The 14,918-nt window shown below is 34.4% G+C and overlaps 1 protein-coding gene across 1 annotated transcript; it reads right to left on the bottom strand.

Annotated features, from left to right (window-relative positions):
• Nucleotides 1-4,115: 4,115 nt before the first annotated feature.
• On the bottom strand, nt 4,116-11,736 carry LOC137407109 (E3 ubiquitin-protein ligase Arkadia-like). Its single transcript, XM_068093711.1, has 9 exons — nt 11,710-11,736; nt 10,820-10,971; nt 9,182-9,429; nt 8,641-8,735; nt 8,453-8,554; nt 8,078-8,289; nt 7,368-7,503; nt 6,672-6,952; nt 4,116-4,245 (listed from the first exon to the last, which is right to left on the bottom strand). The coding sequence occupies exons 1-9, from the start codon at nt 11,734-11,736 to the stop codon at nt 4,116-4,118; spliced, it is 1,383 nt and encodes a 460-aa protein (XP_067949812.1).
• Nucleotides 11,737-14,918: the final 3,182 nt, after the last annotated feature.

Here is a 14,918-nt window from a genome sequence, read left to right as displayed (position 1 = left end):
ATGTACATAAACAACTTCCTTACAATATCATTGTTTTGCATCTTGTATGCATACACTGATTTCATAATACACTGTTTTCATCCAAAGATTCAACTGCATCACCTTGCTAAAACGAGAGGTTGATTCTGATATCAATAATATTCTTTAGTGGTATACCACCAATCATATGAAGATCAATATGCAAAATTTACACTTTGTTGTTCTCTCATCTCAATGTGAATACCGTATTTTCTAATTTCTGTTTGGGAAATAACATTCATTCATGAAGTAGATCAAATAAATGACTCGGCTTAATCATAAGTAATGATCTTACATGATCCAAATATATTAATCATGTTTGCAGATAGCTTCCATCAAATACATTTCTTTTGAGGCAATGCAGATACTTCATAAACAGAAAGTCAGCACTGCTGTTTTACTTTAAAGCTGTCCATTGTCATATTATTGTTGGTTGAGATAAATATATTGTTTGTCTCACCATTTCGATAGCGGAAAAGGATATTCCTCTTACAAATGCCTAAACTTAGACTATTATAGGCCTACTAGTATTCTATCTTCTAGCTTACCACACTTCCCAAATCACATCGCCAAATCTTTGAACATATTGGCTTATTACAAACTGAAATTGTATCACAGGTTTCTAAACTCTGCGTAAACTAGGGTCAGGACAGTTGCGTTTATTCTTCCACACACATAACAGACATAGTTTACTATTTTGTGACCCCAACATACTAAATCTACCATCTTTTGGAATGTAGTGAAGACATAATTTTGTTGATGATTATTAAAAACATCGATGAAAAATTATACAGACATACATGAGCACACCAAAGTATATTAACATGAACATCTACTCTTTGAATAAAAATACTTTACAGGTTCACCACACTACTTTATGTTATTAATATATAACAGTGTAAATCTACTCATTACTGTTATGATAAGTGTGACCCTTTGTGCTTTTTAACATTTATGTGATATACAGGTATGTTTCTGAGTGTTCATATCTTCTTTTTGTGTTTCCTCGACTTCATAAAACTTTCACTCTATTAAATCTATAATTACAAGAAGTTAAGTTTCTGCATGGTAGGCCGGTATATTTACTGGTATGAAGCACTAAAATAAATTGAAAAATGTTTTACAAGGTTTTATGGCATGTTTTCATGTAAATAAAGTATGGTATCAAGTACTTTTTCATGTCGTTTGTTCGAACAATTAATTTTTTTATAACTGGCATGGTGAATGCAAAACCATGTAAAAGTTGGCATGTTAATATATTACCATGCTAATCATATTAATATCTAAGCTGATGATAAAACACACATTAAAGCACGGCAACAACAGGTACTGAACCACCACAAAAGATGACCACAAGTGTGCTAAAGAGCCAGGTAAAGAGAGGCGAATTAAAATAAGGAATGTAAATCTGAAACTTTGCAATGAAAGGAAAGATGGTGTGAAGCAGGAGCAGAAATAGTTAAATGATGGAAAGCAGAATAGGAGACATCAACATTGAGTACTTGTGGACCCTTCTCATAAAAAGAAACAAAAGAAAACAAGTTATGTTGTTAAGCTAAACCAGAACACTAAAGGAAAAGTACTATCAAATTTTATAAGTACAGTGGAGAGATGAAAAACCAATATCTAGAGAGCGCCAATAGTGGTAAAAAAGTTAGAGCTGTCCTGGACTAGTAGAAACTGTCGTTCTTCAGGGTCATTTTCAAGTTGAACAAGAATCCTTTGTGTGTATTGTAATTTGGCTGATTGCTAACAAGCCCTTATATATCTCATTTTACTTTTATTCAAATTTTTTCTGTATATAACAACCTTTTTAAAATTATATTAGATAATTTTTGAAACTGATTAAAAATTTGGTGAAAACACAACTACCATGAAAAAACCAACCGAGGCAAATCATCTAAAAAGAGTTATACATTATAGCGCAGCATATTGTTTACAGTATAATAAAATAGAGAAGAAATAACATGACTTCTTAATACCGAACAAGTTTTACATGTAGAATAATATCTGAGAAAAGTTAGCTCATTATTATTTTATTCAGGTTTTGTATAAATCAGAAATTCAAACTTCATTTATTTGCCTTGTCATCATCTTTCACTGCTGGTTTGAATACGGACTACATTTAAAGACCAGATGACCAGATAGCACGGCTGCTCTATAGAATTGGATTGAGTGCTTTCAAAATCTGTAGGTTTTCTGAAATAGAAAAAAGTATTCTAGTGGCATGGTGAGAGTTTAGAGAAGTAAAACTGATACTTGGTAAAAGAGGGGAATGACATGGACAGTTATGAGATTCTCAAACTGATGCTGTATGGTTGGCACCTTGAATGAAACCTTCCCTTGGTTAATGGTTTGTACAAATATGAAGCAATTGATCATCATAAGTTGCAGTAATTATGATAAAAATGTAGGAAAAGTCATTTTTTCATGACAATTTCATATCATTTCATTATTGAAACAACAATATCAAAAGTTGTCCGCTAACAATTATAAGATAATCCTTAATAAATAGTCAAACATGACATCGAATTTTACATTTTCATTTGTGACATCTTTCATAATTGCATAATTCCCTGGTAAATGTTTTTTTTACATTATTTAAGTAAAAACCAAATGACAGCAGTCTTGCAAATCATCAATAATGTTTAAATAACAATAGTAATAATTTTCTAACGAAGTTTTTGGATTATATCGGAAAGTAAAATACTTTGATGACCAGAAAACTAGGTACGATTTAATAAACTACTTTAGCTCAGTGCATATTCTTTACTGGTTATAATAAAAGAACCTTCTATATAGTTGTTCAAGGTACTTGTGCTACATAGAGCTCAAGCTTGATCTCTAAAGTTTGTATATCAAGCTTATCCTTCAAACACAAGTTACAACGATTCTTGGCAGTAGAAGTGTCTTACTGAATGTTTTTCTAGTTGTCATGCTACATTTATCATGATTTGATATTCACTGATGACTTCTTAATGTTTGTTCGTACTGAAACCCTCATCAAGAATCTTTTTGCCATCTTTTTTGTTATGGCCCACGGTGTTACCTTCTGTGTCAAACCATTCTAAAGTTTATAGAGATGCTTTAAGTCAATAAGTGATAATATGTTGGTGGAATGAATTTTAGACAAGTGCAAACCTTTAACATATCATTTTAAACAAAGTTTGTCAAAACGTCTCCTTTAGTCAACAAAACTGACAACAAACTTTCTGTGCATCTGTGAACGACTGTTTCAATAATTTTTGAAATTTTGCTTCTAAGTGCTTGAGGGTGGATATACCACGCCCTGAATGACTAGGTTCAAGAACTAAACTACAACTGTGCTCAGAGGCTAACTTATGTGTGTAATGGAAGCGGGTGACAACGATGCAACGAAAGCTTCTAATCATACCAGTGTGGGACCTTTTCTGCATAAAATCGCAAGTTATAGGTTTTTTGAAAACAACTTTATAATTATAAATATTCTGAAACTCTGCCATGCTTATCAAATAATTCTTCTCATATCTGATGATTCTAGGATCTCTCATTATGGTATATCTAATGTTTGTTTGATTATACAAGTACTATCTATATTTTACAACACAAAGTCCTAAAAAGTATGCTATGAATGTAAACAGTATAAAGTAAAGTTACAACATATTGCTGCAATGCTGTTTTTTTCTAACACTGTAACTGTGATAAAACTTATTACACACAATCAAACTCTACAATTTTAAAAATGGAAAATGATATGAGAAAATGAAAACCCGTAGAAATGCATTTATCATTACACCTTAACGCAAAGTGAGCATCTAGTACTAGTTGAAAAACAACCAACCACAGAAAAAGTCACTATATTTCAAATAAAATTTAATAAAATAATATTATATCAATATATATAAAAACTGAGATAAGACATATCAAGTTTTTGTTATTTAAAAACCGTCATGAACAGTACTCGGGGTATTAACCAGAGACCCTTGCTTCCTCTTTTGGTAGTCGTCTCAGCATCAACGCGGCGCATCAGAATTGACAAGTTTACTATGTAGAAGTTCCAGCTGCCTCTAGTATAGTTGCCTAAATGTTAGTTAAACACATCAGAATTGACAGGTGTACTAAGTAGGAATTCCAGTTCCCTCTGGTATAGTCGCCTCAATATCAACGCGACACATTGGACACCGCTTGTTAGAATTAAGCCACCGATCGACACAGTCACGATGGAAAAGGTGAAGACAAGGTAGTCGTCTACAAAAAAGTAGAATAATCAATATATTTGTGCGAATGCAAAAATATAGAAATATGCATTCTTAAAGGTTTACTTGCAAAAAAATTCCAATAACTAAAACAAAATCAATAACCAAAACATTAGATTACGTCATTGAAATAAAGATATCCCAATCTACGGCGTTTTCATGATGGCTGTGATTAACTATTCGCTTTTGAGCTTTTAAAAGCTTTTAATAACATTTTCACATATTTTGCACCTACAACACAGCGAAGTAAGACATGGTGAATCTTTTAATACCAAATAGCTGTAATGTAAAATTTGTTGCAAAGAAACCTTTATCTATAACACGGTGTATATTATAATCAATGATTAATTAAAGATTATCAAAGCTTTATGTTTTCCTTTACGCGAGTGTTTTTAATGAGCGGTTGCAAATCAGAAACTTATGGCTGTCTAATGAGACTCGATCATAAATAAGCCTTTTCAAGAACTTTGTCAGTGAGCAAGTTCATAAACTTGGTAAAAATAACTAACAAATAAGCCTTCTTGAAATCCTGCACAATATGTTTCAATTATTTGGTAAGTTGGCATGTGAATAGGAATATATATTATTTACAAATGCAGAGATAACTGAAGGACTTTATGCAACTGAAGTGCAATATTTCCATGCCATGTTCTACATTTAGTTCAAGGCCTTAGCAAAAACTTATATATAATGACTCGATATCGATAACTAAACACAAATACTACACACAAATAAATACTCGATACTAAGCATGGAAAATAAAAATAACTGCAAGTCAACTGAAAAATTTTAAAAATAAGAAATTAGAGCTACAATGTATATACGGTACAACGATGTACTTAATATGCAATTTGAATCATATATAATGGTGATTAAATTTAACAAGCAAGTTTTAACACTTTGAAGCCGTGGGATAAAATCAGCAAAGGAGTTGTTTTCCCTATTTATCTAATGCTCGAGAAAACTTATGCACTTCTGGTTTACATATACAGTAAAACTCGGATAACTCAAACTTCAAGGGACCGAGCAAAAGTGTTCAAATTATCAGAGCGTTCAAGTTATTGGAGCACTGTCACAAGTCCATGTATTTACTTATTTATTAGTAGATACATATACAAACTATAATATAAATCAAAAGCACAAATGGCTTGTTTCAAATTAAATGCTTCTAATGTAAAGTTTAAAACGTTTTTATCAAAAGGTATAGAGATTTTTCTATAACTTGAGATTGGTTTGTTGTTCGAGGTGATGTTATTGCCAGGACGTTTTTTAGATTGACATTGGCAAAACTCGATCGTTGCTGAAATGCTCAAAAGAAAAGACATCTTTTTCTTTTGAGCGTTTTACCCATGATCAATTTTGCCGATTTTTCTTGAAGTTTATGCAAAGATTACCTTACTTTAACTGGGATTCGTTAAGACCATCACTTCGAGGCAGTTCAATTGAAAGTTTTACGAGGTTTTACGGTACATTGTATATCACTCACGCTTTTTTGAATGGATACTTATTGAATGTACACACGTATTCTGTGTTTAGGTCAAACGATGAATAGTTTTTTTTAGCTAAGACAGCGTATACGTTTAATTACAACAATTTTTAAGACGTTTTAAACATTCAACATTCCGACGTTGATTCAACACGGAATCAACGTCGGAAAACTATTCATCACGGGCTAGCCGGGTCACGCACTCAAGGATTTTCGCCACGCAAATACAAAACAAAAACAACATGCTGTTTTTGTTTTGTATGTGCGAGGCGAAAATTCTTGCGCGCGTGACCCGGCTGACCCGTGCTATTCATTGTATAGCAGTATAAATCAAATTTCATCAAACCTTTAGAAAAGTTTTTGACGAAAATATTTTGCCGATGGAGGTAATAACGACGCTTATGAATTACGAAAAATTGAGTTTTACCTCTATGGCTTTGAATAAAGTGATTTTCTAAAGTGATAGCAACTGTTTCGGTAGCCGTTGGGCAAAAAACAGTTTGAATTAACGGTGTTGAGTTCGAGTTATAATAAGCCATTTATCATTGCGTGGGAACGGACCCAGCAAATCCATTCGAGTTAACCGTGTGTTCGTTATATCCGAGGGCGAGTTATCCATGTTTCACTGTATTTAGAAAATTTTAACCTTTTGTGTTTGATCTTTAATTAGTACAGTTCCAAAGTTTTAAATTGAGTGAATTACTTAGTTGTGAGCTAGCACTGGAATACTGAAGGCATTTCACACAGATGTAAAAAATAAAATTGTCTGCAGGCAGGAGATTAGTTTCTAATAACATACTGGTTACACAGTCAATAGAATTTATTAATATGATTTAGTTTCCTGTTTGTATATATATTAGACCAGACTTCACTGCGTTAAATAGTGACCACAAATATGTAAGCTACTGTTGTGATAGAAGTCTGTAACTTACCGAACATGTTCACCTGTCTTGTATTCACTGATGCAAATGGTGCACTTTTCGTTTGAGCTGCCCTGATCACTTTCACTAGCGACACTCTGACTATATCGATAAGCAAATGTCATACGATCTATCGTCTTCTGTGAGGCACCTATATTTCTGTTATTAGTCGTCGAGGGAGGCTGGGTTGGAGCTCGGTGGACGGGCTGCTGGTGTTGAACATGAAAAGAGTGTAGAAGGCCCATCAGATGATTGCGAGTCTGACCTCGCTGAGCAGGGTGGTACGCCTGAGGCTAAATGGATGAGAAAGGTGATATGAAAGTTGGTGATGGTTTGTGTCTTTATTTTTCACAATAAAGCTAAATGTTTACCAATCATTTGAACCGATTACATACATCATCTAACAATAGGTTTGAGGCTTTAGGCTAATGCTTTAACATTCATCTACATAATTTCAGTTCTCTTAGCACAGAAAAGTAGTTTAATCTCTATATATGGAACCATTTATATAACTTTAGTAGCTAACTCTTGCCTTTTTTTCTTTTTTTATATTATGATTCTCGATGGCATTATTCGAAAATAACTTCTGTTTGAAAAGAAATTATTGTCCAATGAATAGAGTTAAATACACGAGTAAATATGCAACTGACATAGAGTAACATGGTTTAGTTAAGTAATTAACAAAAGAGAGAGGGTTGCACTGCTTACAGCATGGTTGATAGTAATATGCATCTGTCCAACATTGAAGTAGCCAATAGGAGGAGTGCTTTCAGCTGTAGTATTAGTGTTTGGATTGTCAAATACTGTCTGTCTTGATGTGAAGGATGGCCTTGAAACTGAGCTCCTGTTCGAGACACTGTTAATCATAAAACTGTAAAAATGAAAGGGCAAAGTCGAAAAGTTGTGTACCAAATATGGTTAAATGATCGAAAATGCTACATATCAGGGCACTGAACGATCAACATGGTTTTGGCTGCGGTTCAAAGGCTCTGCAGGTAAGCTTTCCACATCTCTATGCTGTCGTTGCGATTCCTGTAGAGTCTCTTCTCTGTATATCACACATAAAACTATTGCAGGGATAAGGCAAAACCCGCTGGTAACATCATAAATAGTATGTGTTGTCAGTACTAAGTAAGCATGCCTTAATGATGAAAAAGAAAAAAAGGTCGATATGGAAACAGCAAGCCTTGACATAACCATATCTATAGTTTTGATATTCTAACTTAGCACACACAAATGCATTATGAAATTTTGCTTGACTGTAAAAATCAAAACTAGACAACCTGGGTGAAAAGATGGATCCGCACAAACAAATTATTTTATTCAAGCTATTAAAAAACAAACTTGAATAGTGAGTCTTCAACTCACATTTATGAATTACATTGTTCATGAGTTTATCGGATTAAACATAATCTCACCTTGAAGGTTCTGTTCTGGTACAAGATTGCTCAGTTTCACGTACAGACTGGTTATAATGATCGTCAGGATTTTCATGCCTCTGCCTCCTTGTATCAAGGCTATGCCATGATCTCTCTCCACTGTTTCTTTGACTGTCATCAGATTCATATGTATCTTCGTGCTGCACAAAATGCCATGGTCTGATGTGCTCTCTCAGCCTGGGTAATGGTTCCTGAAAGTACATATCACTTCATTTAAACAAGTACACAACTGTGAGGAACAATCAACTACAGTGCTAGGTATCCTTGCAGTGGTGAAATCTCATTAGTAAATACAACCCATCAACAAAAAGGAACACAGACAACAGTGTAACATATAGAAGTAGGCCTAGATACTCTAGGTGGGGCAGCATGAGAAGAAGAGTGGGGAGCAGTCATACGGTGACTCTGGTCATTTAAGGTGTGAGTTTCAGTAGACCTTCTTGCACCCTGTTGCTGCTACAATTAGAGCCATTTTCTATGTCACCTAAACTTGTTGGAAGCAAAGACGAAAATGATGAAAAGCAGACATTCCAGCGACATACCAGTGTTGAAGAATGAGAGCCAGGAAATAGCGCCACAAGCGGTCTTCGTGAACTAGGACCGCGTTGATTCTGTTCTCCACTTTCATAATATGGTCCTGCAATAGAGATATAAACATTTGGTGCATCAAGGTGTACATTCATGTCAGCATTGAGGCATTCATGTTAGCTCTGTTGGTTAAAAGCACCTTCTAATGCTAAAGAGTAAGCCAGTTGTATGTTTGTTATTGAAATAGAGTTTGCTAACTACCAAAGGATTTCATGTAAAAAGCTCTTACAAATATTTTTAAAAAAAGCTACCAGAAAAAATACATAATGACGATTAAATTTGCTCTAAGTTTTTTATTTTTTGGCGCTTCACACTTTTATAAGCCTTAATTAGCACGACTCTTTGCTGTTTATTTAATGGTAGAGGTTAGTCAAGAGAAGACAAGTCTTAAAGCTAGTTAAATGTCCTCAAACTCAACAGCATGATTGTTAATGTTGGTATTTCATACAGTCATATAACTCGTCGTGTACATACACAAATACTCCACTGACTTACTTTCAGTGTAACCATAGTAACCATGGTGCACACGATGATCATTTCTAGCGACTGGTCTAATAAGGCTGTAGTAGGGATAATGGAAAGGAGAATAATTAGGAAGCATTGGACTTGAGGGATTTCCAAGATGAGGAGCTGCGTACAAGCCTGGGTCATGATTAGGATTGGAGTACCGCTCTGGTTGAAAATGACTCTGACTGCTGGCTAAATAGTGGTGGATTGGTCTCAGGTCACGATTCTGTTGTTGCCTACAATGACACATGTTTCAGCTTATCAGATTGAGCGAACTCTCACTTGGTCTGCAAGGTGCCTTCAGAAACTTCTATACTGACATCTCTAATGAATCAAAGTCTTAGAACACAACACACTTTATACACGTTAATGTTGAAAACGTGGCAGAAAGAATACATTCATGACAAGTTGACTTAGTAGACTCAATGGTCAATAGTGGCTGAAACATATTCTTATTTGCCAATTATTTTATTAAAGTAACAGTGTGTTTACCTCACACAAAAGTTTTAGTAAATTTTATCATCAATTAATGATATCTTTCTCTCATTTGCGATTGTTTTTGATATTTTAAGTGATTTGATCGGAAGGATGTGTCAAGATTAAAATTGACAAAAACTAGTTGGTCTAAATAGGGCAGAAGAAAACTATGTGCCAAAATGACATCATTAGTCGCCATTGTTACTATTGATCATATCGGCTATTGTGTTTGTTGCAGAGTTAAACGTCTCTGTTCTATTTTGCATCCACCCTAGGACACTTATGGATTCGTGGCATCTAACTTTCGCATTTTCACGGAGTCATCCTCTTGAGAAAATCTCATGATCGAAACTAAACCATCATAACGAACGAATGACAACGTTCATTGATATCCACAATTATTAGAACTGCAGGTAATTTTCAGGTGTGGTTGGGCGCACTGGGAAATTTCTGGTAAACTCAGTATAGCTAATACCAAATGAGCAGCATGGCAAAGCAAATTAAGATAACAAGTTTGTTTTGGAAAAGCCAAGACAAATGAAGAAGATGATGATATCTATTTAGTCACCGAATTTGTAACTGATGAAGATGAAAATGAAAGTCTGGTAGGTGAAATCGTAAAATTGAATAATAATTGTTGTAGTGATGAATTTTATTACCAACCAAAAACAATAACAACTTTCACCAGGTCTAACCATGTTATACAGTTCTGGTTGTAAAGTTAGTTGTTATCTTTTTTTTTCTTGGGAATTGAGTGTAAAATACATGTGAAAATCACGGCGGGAGGGACCTAGACGTCATTGATAGCCAAAAAACAAATGGCAGCAGTCGATCAAATGGATTTATCGTTCTCACCCACAAATTTCTACCTGCAGTTTACAAATACAAACTAGTCCTAAAGTGAAAATCTTTTGTTACTAGCGAACTGGACCTGAGGAATCTAATATTTGTTCCGCTGCAGTTATTTTCACATCACTATATTTTCGCACTCATCAGAGCGGCGAAATTAAGTTGCAGCGAAATTTTATTCTGTGTGCCACTCACGAAACTAAATACCTGCAAAATTAAAGTGTCCTAAGGTATATTCACAACAAATTGAGTCAAACAACATTCCAAGCAACTCGAATGTAAGGCTCTTGCATGTCGTACCATGTTGAACTATGAGAGACACCAGAAAATCTGTTGTGTACGGGTGATAAAGTATTATTATGTGAAGTCAGCGGTTGTTCTAGTGTAGACTCCGCTTGTTCAGGTCGCTGTCTAGCTGATCCAGAGACCTCGGGAAGGTGCTCTTGTGATGACTGAAATACAATGACATTTGCTAGATTGCTGCATAATATGTCTACTTGATGAGATTCTAGATTTATAAATGGTGAGAGAGTCTTAGCTCTTCCAACTCGTAATAAAATATAAACAGATGATACAAAACAAAAGTTTTATGATCAAAGTGAAACTGGTGAAAAAGAAACTAGACATGAAACTATTTACACAAGACGACTGGAATGCATAAAGATTATAAAACAACTATAATATTAGGCAAAGACTAATAAACCTGAAAAGAAAAATTAAGTCCTAAAAAGTTCTCACATCTCTTTACAGCAAGATAATGATTACGGCGTGAATGGTTTACAGCACTTGTCATGATTAATAACAAGTGACTCACCATGCCAACAAATATTGCTAACTACAACCAACCACAAATGACTCTACATTATTCCTGTCTCATAAATGACTAGATTCTGTACAACACTGGATAAAAACCTAATTGAGATATTATAACTGACGATGGACTATTATAAAATTAGCCTGCCTTATATCATACATATTGTGTAGGAATATAATACTTGAAAATTTTGATATTCGAAATCGGTTAAAGTTAACATGTAAGTGTAATTAACTTTATACTATATAGTTTAACTATATAGCTTAATCGTTTAACTATATAGTTTCTCCACAGTATGACAGAATCCATCGGAAACAACAGATAAAACTGCAAAGGTCAACATTTACGACCTAAAGATATGCTGACACACACTCACCATCGTATTATCAACAGGTGTAGCCATCTATTCGTCTGATGCAGTCAAATCAGCAAGCTCAGCAGCAACAGCAGGTATTCCGGTCAAATCTATTTCGACAACTGAAGAAGACTTCCGTCTCTTTCCGCTCTCAGTGTGAAGTGTTACAACACCAACAATGCAGCGTAAACAATTTAGAACAATGCATTGGATTTAATAAAAGATCATAATTATATCAATACACAATTTGACATCTACAGGGTAATTTTGTACTTAACAGATCTGTAAAATGGAGAGTAAACGTATAATGACTCCATCTACCCAGAAAAAGTAGATTATTCATGCATTTTAAAACATTAAAACCGTGGCGATAGATAAATAGACAAACAAACAAAAATAAATTGAAGACAATAAATAAAAGTACATGAACTGTATTAAAACTAGTTCAGTTTGCAAAAAAACAATGAAGATTTAGCAAAGGTCTGCTAGTGTGAAGGATTTTTCTTCCTGTTGGATGAGTTACTGACAAACTGATTGAAGACCGACTGCAGTCACATTGCAGTCAGAATTAAAAGCTGAGTACATATTCAGACTCTTAAACTCAAGTCATGGACAATCTCTGTGTAATTACTAGATAACTACCAATGTCTAGCTAACAGACAAAGACAATCAACAATAGGTACCAATAGAGAATAGGAGAGAAAATGACTTGCAAACAAAAGAAGGATAAACTTTAGCTATATTTTAATCCAAATGAATCCAGAGAAGTTGTTACACTTATGGAGCCTTAAAATGGGACAAAATTGAGTTGAGAACAAAAATTACACATGACTCGTTAAATTCTTTAAGCGTCTACACTGTTCTCCTAGTTTCAGCCAAAATGCTTTAGATATTTCATATTTTGTCTACAGAACTGTCAGTCTGGAAATGTGTGATTCCTTAATTATTTCCCAAATTTTTATCTGGTGTCTCTGCATACTACCTGACTGAGCAAACACAACCCAAAGAGAAAGCAATGCATTAAAACGTGCTTTTATGAAAAATTCTCGGTTTTTTTCCTAAAAATGCGTCGACTGATGATAAAACAATAATATTCATACCATGACTCTAACCTGAAAAAGTAATAAGTGGTTAGTACACTGTTCTATGATCATTGGGTCAGTGTTTTCATTCATACAAGAACCATTGGTGGTGTTAGAAGGTGCATCCAGCCCCATTTGCTTCTGCGCCTCAACCAAATCAGGTCATGTGAAACTACCTGCTAAAGGTAATATGTATTCTTACTCCTACAATCTTTCCAATGTATATAAACAACTTCCTTACAATATCGTTTTCCATTACCTTGTACGCATACACTGATTTCATGATACACTGTTTTCATCCGAAGTATTGGCGGCATCACCTTGCTAAAACGAGAGGTTGATTCTGATATCAATAATATTATTTAGTGGTATACCACCAATCTTAATGAAGATCAATATGCAAAAGTTACACTTTGTTGATCTCTCATCTCAATGTGAATACTGTATTTTTGAATTTTTATGTGGGAGATAACATTGAGTTATGAAGTAGATCAAAGAAATGAATCGGCTTTGTCATAAGTGGTGATCTTACATGATCGAAACATATTGATCATGTTTGCAGTAAGCTTTCATCAAATACTTTTTATTAGGCAGCGTAGATATTTCATAAACAGACAGACAGACAACACTGCTGTTTTACTTTAAAATTGTACATTGTCATATAATCGTTGGTGAAGTTGAAACTTTTGAAACATATCACTTTGAAATTGTGAAGTGTCAGATTATTGACATTTTCCACACACATAAAAGACATAGTTTACTATTTTGTGACACCAACATACTACATCTACCATTTTTGGAATGTAGTGAAGACATAATTTTGTTGATGATTATTAAAAATATCGATGAAAAATTATAAAGATATACATGTGCGTACCAAAGTATATTAACGTGAACATCAACTCTTTGCATAAAAATACTTTAAAGGTTCACCACACTATTTTATGTTATTGATATATAGCAGTGTAAAACTACTCATTACTGTTACAGGCTGTGGGCCAATGCAGTTTATCTTGCATTTCCGTTGGCCTCTTTTCAGAGGCACTTTCGGCAGTGATTTTGACTAGTTTTAGGATGCAGAATTTAAAACTGAAGTGTTCCCGCAGCTGCCATTCCCACTTGTACGAAAAATTTGATCAAAGTAATATTTTTAGGACTTATACCCTCTGTAAATGAGATTTCTTCCTTAGAAGCATCAGATTGCAACTTTTCATCATAATTATTTTGCAGTAATTGAAGATCTCAGCGGTGAAGTGAAAATTCATCTTTTATCTGTTTTCGAAGATTCCATATCCTACGATTGTTGCTCGCACATGTAAACTATATAATTATCAATGCGTATGTGTACATGTGTATATAATTGTACATGGTTTAATAGTTTTATTGTACAAAAAAATTCAAAACACTATAACTACGCTTTATAGCCTGACACTGATGAATCATCGAAGATAATAATTGGTGATTATTATTAGCATTATTATTAGTAGTATTATTAGTAGCTAATATCAACAGTCTTACAAAACGAGTTGGGATATTTCAAAATATCGCATATCCTAACTATTTGTCCAAAATGTTGAGTTTTTAGTCATTGTCCTCACTATCGACATCCTCTTCTACTCCTGCTTCAGTTTTGCTTTAGTGCATGTGCAAAGCTCTGTGTAAGGCAGCTTTGCCATGATACCGGCACATCAGTTTCTTCGCCACTTATATTTTTGACACTTCCATAGAACTGCTGGTAGAATATCAGGTGGGGTGATGATTCTCGTATGACACTTTATTGCATACTCATCGTTTTTCTTACCCAGTATCCACCCGTGTAAAGATTGAAATGGTGCAGTGGCAAGTTGTATTGTTGCCTCTTTCCATATACATGTAGGCAGCTGCTACATAATTGACACAATGCACATGTTTTTTCAGCTATTGAAGGGAGGAAGGGACTGACTGGCCTAGACCTAGACACAAAAAGCTTGTCCCTTAGTCAGTTTAGGTCTGTGCAATTTTCCTGGGTGCTATCTTCTTGGCCATAGAGTCTGCATGTGTAAGTCTCACAGAGAGAATAAAGTTCCCCCGAAACTTAAATGATTCTCAGTCCTTTCATTGCCTGCTGAAAGTCGACTTCTGTTTTAATAAGTTTCCTATGAATATTTT

The sequence above is a fragment of the Watersipora subatra genome, chromosome 10 (assembly GCF_963576615.1).
Source record: "Watersipora subatra chromosome 10, tzWatSuba1.1, whole genome shotgun sequence".
Classification (NCBI taxonomy): domain Eukaryota; kingdom Metazoa; phylum Bryozoa; class Gymnolaemata; order Cheilostomatida; family Watersiporidae; genus Watersipora; species Watersipora subatra.
Note: the sequence above shows the minus strand (reverse complement) of the source record. Positions and strands in the feature narration are given on the sequence as shown.

Bases quoted from the DNA above. Each gene is read 5' to 3' on its own strand.
- LOC137407109 (XM_068093711.1), bottom strand. From the start codon at position 11,736: ATGGCTACACCTGTTGATAATACGATG. The intron at 8,736-9,181 runs GTAAGTCAGTGG...TCTCTATTGCAG, and splicing joins TTACTATGGTTACACTGAAA to GACCATATTATGAAAGTGGA. The intron at 8,290-8,452 runs GTATCTAGGCCT...ATGTACTTTCAG, and splicing joins CTCATGCTGCCCCACCTAGA to GAACCATTACCCAGGCTGAG.